Genomic DNA, 15,939 nt, shown 5'->3' with positions numbered 1-15,939 from the left:
GAGCAGTCACATAAGGAAGGGTCCGTCGGTCAGCGGCCAGACGCCCCCGGATCAGGATGACAGTATATAATGACTATGTATGCACTATTTTCCCTATCTGGAGCTCCGATGACCTCCATGCCGGCGTCGATTTATTGCAGCACAGGGCGATCAATGGAGCTAGGGAAGAGACAGCGCAGAGTGCAGACCAGTAGTGGAAGATAATAAAAGAAGCACGAATAATTAAAGAAAAAAAAAAAGACCTTACGTCCCCAAAAAGGACGGTATACCTTACCTTCTCGAAGCGAAATAAATGCACGTTAATTGTCTTTATAGGCGAACACGTCCAACTCTGTATGCGCAGAATGCAGCCAAAGAGCAAAAAAAAAACGGTGAACTATACCGGGAGGCGCAGGATATCGGTGGCACGAGAGACCTTATTTTATGATTTTCCTAAAAAGAGGAAATTAAAATGATAATATAGAGCAAAAGAAAAGCCGGAAGTAATCGGAGAGATTGGTCTGTCTCTCTTTCCTTAAGCAAGAGCCCGGTGGTCGGTATATCTTTAGGATATGCGACAAGGAAAGAGGATAAGAAAAGGGAGGATCTCCGGCACAGTGTTGGCCTCTGGCAATGTCAGCTGTCGTCTTGCAGGTTATCGACAACGCTTATACCTGCAGCAAAAACGAGCAAGGTCGAGAAGGGAGGGGAAAGGCAAATGGATGGTCATACATCCATTTCCAGTAGAACGGACAAATGCTAAGTTTAAAGTATAAGAGGAGTAAGTGGCCAAAGTCACTGCGACTAGCAACCGATAGACTTGATCTCCATCCGGGCAGATCTCGAATGGGGATCCTCCCCTCCTCCTCCTCCTCCTTGGTCCATTCAGGAAGTACGGCTGTTGTATTGTAGCTTATGCGAAACTACTTTTTCTCCCGTCTACCTTTTCCTGCTGTCCTCTGTAAGTGGATGAATAGGAGGAGTCAGAATGCCTCCAATCCTCCGGGGACCCAGTCCAATAAGCTCGATCTTCAGACGGTTCCATACCGGAAGTGGGTTCGTTGAGGGATCGCCAAATAGTATAATTTTGAGAAAAAGAAAAAGTAGAAAAAATGTATTATTTTCTTTTTCCTGAATTATTCTGTAATGCTCACTTTTCCCCTTCAGTAGTGCTCCGTACAGAGTAAGTAGTAGTCTTCCGGCATTGGAGAATGACCGATTCGGATGAATGGCACGGTCCAAGTTAATATTAATGATACCCGTCGCAAAAAGTGGACTAGTAGATGAAAAGGGAGAGGGGCTAGAAGAAAAATAGAAAGAAAAGCCCGGGCCATAATACTGTATAGTAAAGAGGTCCGTATGTATTTGACTTGGATTATGGAGACGGAGACGGAGGCCACAGCAAGCACACCCACCTCCACGGTGGAAGGATTACATGCGTACAGTATCTCTCTGTACTCCGTACCCCGTCTACTATGCAGGCGGTCTCAATTAGGATGGTGACATGAAGCAAGTCCGCATGGAGAGCAAATCAGCAAATCAGGAGAGCTAGACGGGGGGGAGGAAGAACTGCTTGAAGCAAGGCGAGAGACACGGATCGACGCCGGCGCCCGCCGGCCATTGGCAATAGTTCCTCGGCAAGGATGAGCATTCCTGGGTGATCTGGTGAAATAGGAGCATTACTTTTTTTTTTTTTTAACCCTTCGCCATTTAATTCTCTCGTCACAGGTCACCGGGCATACTTCGACCAGGGAACAATAATAATAATAATATCCTGGAGTTTCTCCCTATTCAAACCATTCAGACCCGAGTGATATCCACTCGTCATGAGTGAGAATTTGAATGGTTCGGTCCATAGACTGTTGCTCTAAAGCATATGCTTAATTTTCTTGGATTTTCCTTGAATCCCTTCAATCAGCAGCGAACTCCTGGTCTCGGAACATTCTGATTGGAGCGCTTCCCCTCGTTTTTTTTTTTTTTTTGTTGGAGAATTGGAGGGTTGCGTGTATCTTTGTCCGGATTCTGTTGCAATAGGATGCAGCATCGCAGCTCTCCCGGTCACTCGGAAACTCGTTGTCCTTTGTCCCCCCAAATTGCTTTGCTCAATATGCGGCTCTCCATTCCATGCGGGTCTGTGGTGACTTCTACTTCGTAACCACGCTGTCTACGGGTACACTCGAAGGAATGACATGAAGGTTTTGACGATCTGATTCCTTTTTCCGAAGCATGGCCGTGAAAAATATGGGACGCTGGGTACATATGTCACTCTCGGAGGGACAAACAATAGGGAGACCCAGGGGCATGGGTCCCCTATGATCAGCCCCCTAAGACTCACTTCGGCGTCTTCCCACCTCAAGATTTGTCGAGTCAATAATACATTAATCACCCCAAAAGACGCTGCCCGACAGGTGGATTGGAGAGAGTTTTTGTGTGACTGTGACGCCAGGACGATGATAATCGGCCGAGCAAGACCATTTTATTTCTCCGCAGCGGTTCCGTGGTGCGTTGCTGAGAACGACCCACCATATTGTAGCACTGCCGGGTTGGTCTGCCTGAGCATCTTTGTACTTGCTGGTATTCCGATGTACCGTACCGCAATCGCATCATTTACAGGGTATCAAGTCCCTAAATCCAACGGCCTGGGTAAAAGGTCTTCGGAAAAATTAGCAAAAAACAAAAAAAAAAAAAACACAGTGATGAAAATGAGACGCAGAGCTTCATGGGTCCCAGCAAAGCCTCCACAGCGTAAAGCCGGTTTAGGCATGGTACAGTAGGATTCCAAATCAGTGTCAAATCCAGAGGGATCCGACAGCTGCAGGCGCTTAGTCCGGATCACTTGGTGTCACATGAGTTTTGAGTTGCACCGTTCGCCGTTGTCAGATTCAACGGTGTACTCCGTAAGAAGGGTCTTTCTCCCTGGTGGTAGACTACATACTCCGTACGCTCATCATTGGGCTCATGATGCAAAAGGGGGGCAAAAATGGGAAATTGAGACGGTAGGAAAATTTCTGGCGTTGTGATCTTCCGGAGAGAGGGGACCATGATCACCCACTGGTTAAGCTGACTCCGATTACCGGTTGAATTCTCCTCCCTAGCTCCTTCCGGACATTATTGTCAGAAATCGCGAAATTTCATGGGAGGAGAGAAAAGACTCTTTTTTCCGACTATTGCACAATAACCCATTCGGGCCGCCTGATAAGATCCACAATCCACTGGCGAAGCACGGAGCAATGGAGCTGATCGAGCGGAAGGGCCACAGCGATCAACAATAATGAATTGAGTGACGGGTTCGCTAGAGCTAAGGGTCAACGGTCCGTCGAGCAATCCTCCTCATGGCTGCCGTGTGCATTAGGAGTCCAGTGCACGTAAATCATGTTTTGTAAGAATTTCGCGGGATGAATGTCATTGGTAATACTCCTGATTCAATCGGTTTACGCCGAGTCTTTCGGAAAATTGTCTTGTCTTGTCATTAACGTCCTTTTCTTCATTTTTTCCGTCTTCTATACATGTAGCAGAATGCTGAAGGAGAAAGAAAGCGAGATTCTCCGATCATCACCGCGGTAAGAAATAATTAAACAATCTTGCTGACTTTTTGCTCTGCCAAGTCTGTCGGTCAAGTCATCATGCGTTGGATGCCAACCTTTCTGCAGAGAGTTGGAGCTGAAGATCGTCATGCATCCACATGCCCAATATCCATGGCTGGCTGTAGCCGGTGCCAACCATTGCGGTGGTTTCTTTTCTTTCTTTCTGCGCAAGGGAGAACAGAGCATACAGAGTCCTCCGTACAGAATACTGAAGCCTTCCTAAACCGGTTTAGCACTCCCTAACCTCATCGGGAAACACGCATCGCCCAGACGGGAAAGGATCGATACTATTGGATTTGTCATGTAAGCCGCAACTATCAAGACGCTATTGTGACGAATTCGTTGGCTTCAGCCCCGGGGTTGGAATGGATTGACACTGCCTCTCAACGCCGATTCTCGCCCAGCCGGATATTTCTCGAGTTAATTCAGTCCTGGGTTAATCACCCTAGTCTCCCCGATGGACCCAGCTTCGCTCCGGATGGCGGATTAAGGGGGGAGGGTTGGAAATTCACCGTCCCTGATGTCAACGGAATGTCTACCATGAGTCCAGAAGGACACTACTTTGAGTAGTATGGTGTGATACAGACTATTGGATTGTACTACGTGATGGACTCGACCCGGAGAGATGCTGATCCTTATCCTTTTCCGCAGACAAATCCTCCGAAAGGGTCCCATCACGGTTGAGTCTGCTTGGCCAAATTACTACGGAGTATTAAGAGAAAGAAAGTCTGGAACGCTTTGCGCCCCTGGTGCTATTATGGACTCGAAAATCGGAGTGACTGCGCCGTAACGTCTATGCCGGTGTACTGCATGCATGGCGTTGCTTCCCTGCTGATTATCTGAAGTGTGAGTCCGTACATACTTCGCCATCCTAATGTTGGATGGTAGCTCAGATCATGCACAAGTGGCAATAGCGCAGTTCGTGGCCGAACTAGAACAACCCGGCACATGGACAATTGGCCATGATGTGCTCACATGGATGCGTCCAAGTCCAGCAGCATCTACTCCCAGTTCATGAAAAGCTAGTAGCGTCGGTGTGACCATGGCTACCGTGCTAGGCCTTGTCCATTACTATGCAGAGCTCTGCAGCTGAATTGAACTCGCGAATGAAAAAGAAGGCGAAGTAAGGGCAAAACCTGAGGGCTCAAATCGCAAGCTGACGGTGAACATCGCACAGGAGATAGGCGCGCTTGTGCTGAAACGACTTTCCTCCAACTATCCTGACAGACGTCCACATATTCCGTTCACCTATACGTGCATGCATATTGATGATCCGATGCAACATAGCTGGCATACTACGAAGTTATATCAATGCAACTAGCAGATGTATGGAGATGTAGCATCGCATATGCATTGCATGAACCCGCAACATCCTTGCGCGGATCTCACCTCACGATGCTTGGGAAGAACGAACCAAACCACCCTGGGGGCGTCGCCAATCAAGCGGCCCCCGTCATCTTGCCGGACCGTGCTGCTTCCGTCAACCACCGACTGAATGGCAATAATCACGGAGCGGCTGTGTTAGGAGTCCGGAGTACTCCGTACACAGTACGAAGTGCAGAGTACACAGAAGATCTCCCAGACACTCGGACCGCACGGGCCTGTCAGTCGATCCGGCCCGGAGTATACATACATACCTGTAGTCTTTACCTTTAAATACATCTGCCTGTTCACGGCACCAGCTGTGCGACTCGCCACACACTCGGAATCTATTGCCGGGCTGAAGTTGCAGCAGACCAATTGAGAAAAGACACCGTCGTATCCGATAATAACAAGGAACAGCCCCAGAATGCTCCCGCGTCAAGCGATAGTTATTCGGGCGAGACAAGCCTCCAGGGCGAATAGCGAATAATTCCAAGAATGGAATAAACGACAGCTTGTCAAGAACTAATGGCCAGTTACTTACAGAACATGTCGAGTTATTGTACAAGTACGGGAGTCCATGCAGTTCAATATACGAAAGCAACTGTCGGTGAGGATGTGACTAGTCCGGTTTACGAGTTGTCAACCTCCCCTCAACTCAGCATTCCAGAATCTAGATTTATCAATTCATTCCTCACGAGACCGTCTCATTTGACTGATCATGTAATTGACGATATTATAATGTTCTTTCTGGATTCTAGTCTACATACCCGCATCTGACCTCTATTACAATCCAAGTACGGAGTACATACAACTCATCCCCCACAAACTATTTGTATCCCCCATGGAAATGCGATACATCTCAGATCCAGATAAGCGAAGGGAAGATCCCTGTTGTTGATCATGTTCGTCTTTATGCAACTTACTCCATCGGCTATTTCGGATAAGTTGCTTTGTCTTGATTGTTGGTTGAGCTCTTGCATTATGGGTATGCATGCAGCGGCCGGTGGCAGCGTGAACAAGAGTATATGGGGAATAGCATGATGCCAGATGGAAATAGCCAGGCTATTCGAGCCAGATCCTGTTGAGTCCAATGTGCGTGAGGTATTATCAGTCGGCTGATAGTGCTTGCTAAGGCCTCACATCTTCTCCGTGAGTTGCGAGCCTGCGAGCCTTTCGATTTAACGATTTAAGGCATAGTGCTCCGTAATACTACGAAGGCGCGTTATACCACCAAGGCCTACGAAATACTATTAGGTATATCTACTAGAGCAATTGTCGCAAATGTACACTTTTAAATCTATCCACAAACACCAGGTATATCCCAAAGTATATACAACCAAAAACAACAAGACTACCTCTTCTTCGAAGGTCTTGCGTTCTTCTCTTTCCTCTTCTGCTGAAGTTTCCTCGCCTTGCGAATATCATCCGTGCTCTTAATCTCACTCTTCCCGTTGGACGCCGCACCGCCCGCCTTCGCCATACTCCTCTCCTTAGCCGCATCAACCTTCTTCTTCTTCTTCTGGTAGTCATCGCGCAACGGATCCGCAGCCTTGGGCGCCTGATCCTTGTTATGTCTGAACCGTCGTCCGCCCATATGCGTCCCAGCAGCGAGATTGGGTGCCTCGGCCTCCCCAACACGCGGCAGACGGCCAAGTCGCTTACCCTTCTTCCACGCATCGAAGCGTCCGCTACGGAACGACGCGGCGATCTTGGCGCCTGATTCACCGCGGACGAGACGCGAGCCCTTGGAGCCGTCTTCGTCATTCTGCCGAGCGACGTATTTCTTATGCCGCTTGTCCCAACGGAGTTGGGTGCGTGGTTCGCCGATGCCCTTGGCGCCTTCGTCGCCGCCGAGGTCCATCATTGCGCTGCGGGAGGCTTGCGCAAAGTTGACGTTTGTGCCGGAGTGTACGCCGTAGCCGCGGTCTTCGGCGAGGTTGGCGTTGGTGGGGGTGTAGGACATGAAGTACTCGGGGTTTTGGAAGGAGGCGGCGGTGGGTTTGGAGGTGTCGTTGGGTTGTTGTTGTTGTTGGGAGTAGGAGGAGAAGGTGACTTCGAGGTCGGAGTCGGAGGCGAGGGACATGTTATCGGGAACACCATCTGCTTCGTCTTCGTCCTCGTTCTCGGGGGAGGCGTCTTGGTCGGTTTTGCCGGCTGTGGTACCTTCTTTGAGAGAGCTGTCGACGAATTCTGATGCTCCGGTATCTGTCTCTGCACGCCTCTTCTTGTTATCCCGGGAAGTGCGGATGCGCTTGATTGTGTCGATTGTCTCGTCGCTCTCAGCGGTCTTGCCGTTTCGTCGGTTGTTCGCTTCGAAGATGGTTTCCTGTGGGCGGTAGCCTCCAATCCGTGCGAGCATTTGCTCCCGCACCGCTTCGAGGTTACTGCTTTCGTCATTGAAGAGGACGTGGATGGAGCTCCAGTCGTTAGATGTAACCACTTCCTTCGCCCGCTTGGCACTCTCCAGGGAGGCAGAGTTCCTTGTGCGCACGTAGAGCTTCTCACCCTTGGCGGCAACTCCCCGCTGGGCACTGATATCATCATCCTCGTCCAAGACTTTGCCCACCCACTCGCAGCTCCGCGAGAGGCCGTCTCGGGGCAGCGCACCGACAACCACGTCCTCTGCAAAGTTGGCTTTCCCGGCATTTTCCCGACCAAGGACCAATTTCCGTCCCAGGAAGAGCTGTAGGTCGAGAAGATAGGGGGCGTCCGCATCACGGACCAAGCTGTAGCTCCAACCCTTCTTACCCGCACGAGCCGTACGGCCGACACGGTGGACGAAGATCTTGGGTTGAGAGGGGAAATCGTAGTTGATGACGTTGGCTAGAATGGGGATATCGATACCACGGGCGGCGACATCGGTGACAACTAGGATGTTTGAAACACCCATCCGGAAGTTCTGGACTTGGATCTTCCGTGCTGTTTGGTCCAGAGAACCATATGCGTAGGACACTGCGAATCCGGCTTCTTTCAGGAGATTCGCCAGATAGTCAACGTGGTGCTTGGTCGCTGCGAAAACGATAGTAGAGTGCTGAGTGGGCGACTCCTTGTTAACAGCGTTGTTGAGCCGCTCACGCTTGCACTTTTTAAAGTTGTTAGATTCTCCTTCCTCATTAAACGGTTGAGCAACGCCCGTCGGCCCGGTTGGCATTTTGATGACTTCGTGTAGAATGTAAAGCAGAGCACCCTCTTTATCCGCACTCTTGATAGAGAAAAACGCGCTCTGCAGGTCCGGAGAGACCTTACTCTCAGTGTCCAAACGTATAAGAGTAGGCTCCTGCAAACCAGCACGAGCAAACTCAACCAACGACTTGGGTAATGTAGCAGAGAATAGCAGCGTCTGGCGAGTGAAGGGAAGACCGTGCAGAATCTCCGTCAACTGAGCAGCAAAACCCATTTCGAAAAGACGATCGGCTTCATCGAATACCACATACTTGATACTCGATAGGTCAAGCTCCATTTCCACCTTCAAATGCAAAAAACGGCCGGGCGTGGCGATGACAATGTCAGGGTTACTAGCCATCATAGAGAATTGGTCCTCCAAGCTGTCACCACCAACCAGCAAAACAGACTTCAGGTCTGTCCCGCGCCCCAGCTCCTTGACAACCTTCAACGTCTGCAGCGCCAATTCACGTGACGGAGACAGAATCAACCCTCTTGCTCCAACCTGGGTGCTGTGACTCCTGAGTTTCTGAATCATGGGGATAACAAAGGCGGCCGTTTTCCCCGAACCTGTCCGAGCCATACCAACCACATCCTGATCGTCCATAATCACAGGGATCGTCTTGCGCTGAATCGGAGTTGGTACCGAGAAACCCTTACGGGTGATAGCCTTTAACAGATTCGCATTCAAGCCCATCGCCTGGAAACCACCACCTTTCTTTACGGTACGGCCCTTGAGGTTCGCGCCTTTGCGGTTCGCGGATGTCTGCTGCGCGGCAATGAACGCCTCATCGTCTTCATCGTCATCGTCGCCGTTGATCTCTGCTCCCAAGAAATCGAGATTCTGCGTTGGTGCCTGTTTCTGTTGCTTCTTCGGCGCTTTCACGGTTTGCTCGTTGTCGGAGTCGCTGTCGTGATGGAATAGGGCACTGGTAATGTCAAATTCGTTCTCCGACTCTGCCGGAGATGCCGCGCGATGCGGCATTTTGGTTTATATCGGTGCGACACTAGTTGTTGTGCTGTAATTGTATGCTGAGCGAATCAATCGTCTTGCGAAGCGGAAAACTCGTTCTCGGTCGACAGAGATTTAATGCGTGTTCGAATCGCCAACCAAACTGTATGAGCAGCTGTCAGCGAGGACGATAGCTTTTTCAATGCAGTTATAGCAACTCACAGAACAAAATCCTCCCTTTGCAAAGCTCCTCGTCTGGTCTTTATCTTGAACTTTTACTTTTTCGGCGATGGAAAAAAAGTCCCGGGCGGTGAGGGAGCAAAGTTCCTCCGAGACTCCCTCAAACTAAGCAAATGCTGCAAACAGAATAAACACTCCCCGCGACGCGTCTAACACGTCCGGCGTCCCGAATTGGTAAAATGGCATCGAGCTCTGTTTGCAGTGCACATCACTATATTGCACACTTTTAATAACGGATAAAATGGGTAAGCTTTGTTTCTACTAGGACTTATGGAACATGCTGACAATGCAGATTACGGTAACTCATTTGGAGGGGGCGGCTTCATGCCTGGCGAGATGAGCGCCAGTCCGGGAGGAGGAGGAAAGGTACTGACCCTCACTCCCCTTAAGCATGAAGGCATGATGCTAATTCTAATGCGCAGGGCGACCTCAACAACACCACTCTTCGGCCAATCACAATTAAACAAGCTCTCGACGCCTCGCAACCCTACCCCGAAGCAAACTACCAGATCGACGGTGCCGACGCCTCCTCCATCACCTTCGTCGGCCAAGTCCGCAACATCAGCACGCAGACCACAAACGTCACCTACAAGATCGACGACGGCACCGGCGAGATCGAAGTCAAGCAGTGGATCGATACGAGCACGGCGCAGGACACCATGGAGACGGATGATGGGAAGGGCCCTGGCGCGCCGGGGAAGGACCAGGTCGAGTTGAATGGGTATGCGAGGGTCTTTGGGCGCATGCGCGCGTTTGCGAATAAGCGGTTTGTCAGCGCGCATTGTGTGCGGCCGTTGGGGAATATTAATGAGTTGCATGTGCATTTGCTAGAGGCTGCTGCTGTGCATTTGTTCTTTGCTCGTGGGCCGCCCGGTGGTGCTGGGGCTGGGGCCGGTGCTGGTGCCGGTGGTGATGCTGCGATGGGTGGTATGGATGATTATGCGGCACAGGCTAAAGGGCTTCCGGCCATGTCGCCTGTGGCGCGCAGGGTGTTTAATCTGCTCAAGACTGAGTTTCAGAGTAACGAGGGTTTGCATATGCAGGTGATAGCGACGAAACTGGGACTTCCAATGGCGGATGTGCAACAGGCTATTGATGAATTGCTTTCTGCGGGTGTGATTTTCTCCACGGTTGATGAGTATACCTGGGCGGTTCTGGAGTATCATTAACGTTGTCCGGTTATGAAAATATTCCCATTGATCATATTTATCCATTGACATGCATCCATCTATCCGGGGTAATAAACGAGTAGAAGAGAACTTGAACAGATACTCATTATCATTACAGGTCACTATTGAAATACATACACCATCCCAGCCCGATCAGCACTAATCACCATCCCATACGGCACCCTCAACACCGCCACATCCTGAATAAAGTCCAAATGACTCTTAAGCAACTGCTGCTGCTGTAGACTAATGACCGTACTCCGTGGTGGACGTCCACTCGCCCCTTTCCTTCCGCTCTTGCTGCCGCCCCCTGTCCCGATCCCGCCACTACCTGCTCCAGCGGAGGAATTACTGCTGGGCAGATACTCTGCCGTGATGAGCATATTGGGGCTCGGCTGCGATAGCTCGTACCGTGGCCTCCCTGTAAACCCGTTGTTTTCAGACACGGGGTCCAGGCCGCTGACGATTGACGAGAATTCCGGACGAGCAAGATCCCAAAAGCGGATTTTGCGGTCACAACCCGCGGAAACAATAAACCCGCAGCGCGTGCTGTGCGTGTTGTCTTTGCCGTCGTCGGGTGAGTCGTATCCCACAGCTAGCGCGCAAATACCAGCTGGACTAGCACTATTCGGGCCGGAGGGCTCCATTCCTGATGACGGTGGACCGGTTGTTGCGAAGCGGCTTAGCATTCCCTCTGGTCTGTCGCCGTCGACGTGCCAAGCTTCATAGTCCTTGGTGTTGGCAACCGTGTGGGCGTGCGTGCCGTTGTTTCTGGTTGTACCCGTAGCCGGGGAATCTGCACGGTAGACTTCCCGACAACGGATCTTTTCAATGTCCCAGATGGTGATTTCGTTGCCATAGCTCCCGCTGCCAGAGACGCATACCCATCGTCCCCGCCCTTTGGTTGGATGAACCTGTAGTCGATGGATTGGTCCTGAGCCTGAGAGACCCCATGCCTTGAGGCGGACGCGGAAACGGAGATCCCAGAGGTCTAGGATTCCGTGTGTAGTACCCACGAGCAACCAATTGTGCTTGCGGTCGCAGCAGAATGTGGTCGGTGTACCGTGGTGGACGGGGTTGTGTAATGAGTAGATTGGGAGCATGGTTTTCATGTCCAGGGCTAGGATGCGGCATGTGTTGGTTGCGATTAGCAGGGTTGATTGTGCCTCGGCGCGAAAGTGCTCCATCCACACGGCGTATTCTGGCGACCCGTCCTCAGCAGTAGGAAGTTGGTAATCACGGACGAGTTGGAGTTTGCCGTACCGAACGGTATCATTAACATTATGATAGTCAACTTTGACAGCATGGATACTCCCATCAGTGGCTCCACTCAGGAAAGTATACGTGTTTTCGATGAACGTTAATGTCTTCACTTTCGCCCCCGGGGCATGGCGATGGGTCTGGCGGGAGCGTGGGGTCAGGTTCTTTTCCAGACGGGTGGTATCCCAGATCTTGACAGTGCCGTCGTCCGACGCAGTCACGAAGAATGCATGGTCTGGAGCCACCGCGACGCGATTTACAGCAGCGCTGTGCTCACCGAATATGGCAACAAGCCCGCCCTCTGGTTTCCAGACCTTGTTCGCATCTTGGCCGCTAGCCTTCTTGATTGGGCGTCGCGGGTCGACTTCCTTAACGTACGGCCCCAGATCGAAGAAGTCAGTGGGATAGTTTTCCACAAAAACATTGTCAAGCAATTGCAAGACCGTAGGATCATCTCTCCCGTAGGAATGATTAGCATGGAATTGTGGCGGCTCGAACTCGAGCGGTTTCCTCTCATGGGTGAGCGAAAGGGGTGATTGCTGTCGTTCCCGTTGTGATGGCAAGTCAACTTTGCCAACTGCATTAGCAGAGCTCATGCTAGTCTCTGCATCGGCCTTGACTTGGTCCTTCCGGTTTAATAGACTCATAGCACTCGATTTTCTTTGCACACCGCCCAAGTTCTTCAGAATGGGATCAGCATCAGTCGGTGACAATGAGCTATTATCCTGGGTGGGACTGTTTCGGGTCCCTAATCCTCTTTGCTCAGTGTCAGAGGAAGGTGGTGACCCAGGAGCACCTGGTGATGAGGCCATTGGGGATGACGCAAGCGAAGATTCTCCCCGAATGTTGTCATGTCGTGGGACTGTCAGCGTAGCTGTCTCTCTTTGCGCTTGACTTCTCGACCGCAAGTGTTTGCGTCGATTATTAGGTACATTGTCAATCGTAGTAGAAGCATCCAACAGCGCATCGGTGATGGTATGCGGCCTCTGTTCCCCATTCCTAGCGCTTTCAGGCATGCTCAATGAGCCTCGCCGAGGGTTGAGATTCTGGTTCTTATCGAAGAAGACTGTCTGCGGCGTGACCCCGTATTGCGTAAGAGGGACGATGTCGTTCAAAGTCGGTTCGGCAGTTGAGTCTTTGGACTGGCGCATCGATACTCTCCAAATGTATTCGCGGAGTGCGAGCAGTTTGAATTCATCTTCTGAGCTCATTCCCAGACCTCTCAATCGAGACAGCCACTGCTCATCTTCTTCATTCTTTGGCTGCGAATTCATCGAGAGTCCAGCATGTCTCTGGCTTCGAGCAGTATAACCATCACCGCTGCCTAGGCTAAACAAACTCTCACGACTGGTCGACTTCCAGAAGACGCCTCTCTCAACCTTAGATGCCCAAACGAAAGCCATGTCATACACGTTCCTCGGAATCGGCTTCTTCAATGCATCAAGGATTTCAGCTTCCATGAATCCCACAATATTGACCTTGAGAAATGGTCGAATCATCGGCGTGAGGATGGAGTATTTATCAGCAATAGATAAAAACCTAGTCGAGTTGACAAGGAAGTGCACGGTGGCTTCCCGGATCCAAATACTCGGGTGGACTAAGAATCGCAAAGTGATGTTGAGCAAATCCCACGTCGTCGACCGCTGAAACAGCCCGACATCTGCCATTGCGGCCAGAGAGCGAATGACTCTTTCCACCACAAATTCTTCCGGTTCTGTCATGGATTGAACCATCAGTGGCAGTATGTACTGCTCCAGACTGGTACTTCCAACGTAGGTGGCAACACCAATGACGGCCTCGAAGAAGGCGCATTTTAAGATCCAATCCCGATCATTGAGGTAGGTGTTCAGATGGCTCAGGATCACCTCGTTGGTCTTATAGTTGCCGAAAAAAACACAGAGACTAGACACTGAGCCCAAAAAGGCGCGGCGGACAGACGCATCGGTGTCCGTGAAGAGAGCTTTGGTATGGGCCTCGAAGTAGTCGAGCAGGTCAATCCTCGCAACGTCGTACAGGTTGTGATAAGTAGCATCTTCGGTCCATCTTGGCTCGGATCCAGCTGGAATTAGAGCTGGTAGACGCGCGTCGGATCGTAGAACTTGGATCATGTCCAAGAACCTGAGAGAGGACTGCGCCAACGATGCAATGCAAGATGCATAGGCAGCTCGAACCATGGGGCTGGGGTTGGAGCTAGAGCCGGACACAAAAGGTTGAAGCCTGGGGAAGATATACTCGGAAAACAAATAAGCGTTAACCGGGGATACCACGTGGACCATTTCGAGAAGCTGGGAGAGAGTACGGATAGCAGCAACCTTCACCGCGTCTGTCCGGTCATTCAGCAAGATCATAACATAGGGAAGAATGCGATCCAGCTTGGCCTCGTCTGACAATCTCTCTGCAAAAGCCAGAAGAATGTCACAAGCTTTGATACGAGCGGACGCTCTGGCTGTGTTCCGTAGGTTAGATACCACAAGCGTCAGAAAGATTAACACGCCATCATCCGTTTGTAACCCTTCAGATTTTGAGGCTGGATGGCCGTAATGCGGCAGATCCAGCTGCACAGGAAACATGTTGCCGGTAAGCCTGGAATCGATCCGGCCAGAGCCATCTTCGGGCGACTTGGACGACTCCCCCAGGAAGTAAGAGATTTTATCAAAATCCAAGTAGACGCGCTCTATCCTATCATCAGATTCTCCCCTATTCGCCGACTCAGCATCCACTTGCGCCCTGCCAGAGGACGGATCGGTCATCAGAGACATGTACTGATGCAAGAAGCTGTAGAAGTACTCCGGGAAAGCTTTGTTCTTCCAGAAATTCAAGTACTCGTCTGCGGAGTATCTCGATTCCGGATCGAGCTGGATCATATGAAGGATCAATTCCCGAATCTCCCGGTCCTCAATCTTGGCTAACTGGCTATGTTCCGGGCTATACTCGCCTTTTCGATACTTGTACATTTGGCTGAGAGTGAATATTGGTGCTTCCAGGAACAGTTCTGCAATCACACAGCCAGCGCTGAAGATGTCCATGGCCCAGTTAACATGTCTGCTGCCCGGTTCTTCTCCGGCCTCAAGAAACCGCTCCGGAGCTAAATAGCATGTCCGTCGCCCAGAAGTATCGAAGTAAAACGAGAAATCCGCTGGGTTGTCCTCTGGGAGGAATGTTGGCTTGAAAGAGGACGAAAAGTCCGAGAGATAGAGCCAATTCCACGACGTGACGAGAACATTTTCCGATTTGATATCACCGTGGAAAACATCCAGGGAATGGCAGTCCCGGAGAGCACAGAGCAACTGGAAAGCAATCCATTTCTTCTCAATGTCTTCCAGGAACGGACGGGTGCTGTCCACGTTAGTGGGGATAATCTGAAATACTAGAATCAAGCACGTTCGTACCTTATCCGGTCATACAACGAGCTATGAATAAACTGCCGAACAAGATAACCCCCTGTACCAGTTTCCAGGATCCTCTGGTAGCTCAGCGAATTTGGCACATCCGCAAGCAACTTGCGCTCCCCTATCCTTTGTCAGACAATTTCCACTCCACAAACACCCAAGGAAGTAAAAAAAAAAAAGGACATACGATTAATAGCCTTGATATACGGCTCCAGCTTCATACTCGGATAAGGCTTCATAATTACCTTTACAAAAACGAGGCCATTCCGCTGCCGAGCCCGGATGCTCTTCATGAACCGGCCCCCACCCATCGACTTCTCATACACCAGGTCGGACAGCTCGGGCACGTCGATCCCGGCAGATCCCGCCGAAAGGGTTGTCAGGGAGTATCCTTGTCCCATGGTGTCGAGAGCACTTCATCTCACGGAGGTAGAGTGGTGGATGGTAGTGGTCATCATCCACATTGAGACTAGCAGGAATATGGTCACTTTGATGGATACAGTGACCAGGTCCGCGGGATATTATTGAGCCAACGACACCTGTTGTCGTTGAGTCGTGCTTAATGTCGGATACTTGGAGACGAATGAAGTTAGACGACGACGCGTGGGGATAAAATCACGTGGGAAATTGAGGCGGTGAGGCGAGGTGGTGACGGTGATGGCATTCCTTGAGATCGATCAGTCTTAGGAGAATCTTATACGTTATGATCGATGGTCTATTGCTTGTATCATTGGAAGATAAGTGACTGATAAGGCGTCTTGGGGTCGAATACATATTGGTGGTGAAACTAGAAGGACACTTCATCATCACTTGGTGGAACATTATTGTGCTAACGCCAG

General features: G+C 50.7%; 3 protein-coding genes across 3 annotated transcripts; 1 reads left to right on the top strand and 2 right to left on the bottom strand.

Annotated features, from left to right (window-relative positions):
- Nucleotides 1-6,279: 6,279 nt before the first annotated feature.
- On the bottom strand, nucleotides 6,280-9,075 carry DBP10 (ATP-dependent RNA helicase DBP10; the record flags this gene model as incomplete). The annotated part of the gene is made up of 1 exon (XM_043281273.1): nucleotides 6,280-9,075. One exon carries the CDS (start codon nucleotides 9,073-9,075, stop codon nucleotides 6,280-6,282), a length of 2,796 nt encoding a protein of 931 aa, XP_043138769.1.
- Nucleotides 9,076-9,552: 477 nt separating this feature from the next.
- Nucleotides 9,553-10,451, top strand: RFA2 (putative replication factor-a protein; the record flags this gene model as incomplete). The annotated part of the gene is made up of 2 exons (XM_043281272.1): nucleotides 9,553-9,648; nucleotides 9,705-10,451. The coding sequence occupies 2 exons, from the start codon at nucleotides 9,553-9,555 to the stop codon at nucleotides 10,449-10,451; spliced, it is 843 nt and encodes a 280-aa protein (XP_043138768.1).
- Nucleotides 10,452-10,573: 122 nt separating this feature from the next.
- VPS15 (ubiquitin-binding serine/threonine protein kinase VPS15) lies at nucleotides 10,574-15,501 on the bottom strand (the record flags this gene model as incomplete). Its single annotated transcript, XM_043281271.1, has 3 exons — nucleotides 10,574-15,047; nucleotides 15,101-15,221; nucleotides 15,288-15,501. The coding sequence occupies 3 exons, from the start codon at nucleotides 15,499-15,501 to the stop codon at nucleotides 10,574-10,576; spliced, it is 4,809 nt and encodes a 1,602-aa protein (XP_043138767.1).
- Between the last annotated feature and the right edge of the window lie 438 nt (nucleotides 15,502-15,939).

This window comes from Aspergillus chevalieri, chromosome 6 (assembly GCF_016861735.1).
Source record: "Aspergillus chevalieri M1 DNA, chromosome 6, nearly complete sequence".
Taxonomy (NCBI): domain Eukaryota; kingdom Fungi; phylum Ascomycota; class Eurotiomycetes; order Eurotiales; family Aspergillaceae; genus Aspergillus; species Aspergillus chevalieri.
Note: the sequence above shows the minus strand (reverse complement) of the source record. Positions and strands in the feature narration are given on the sequence as shown.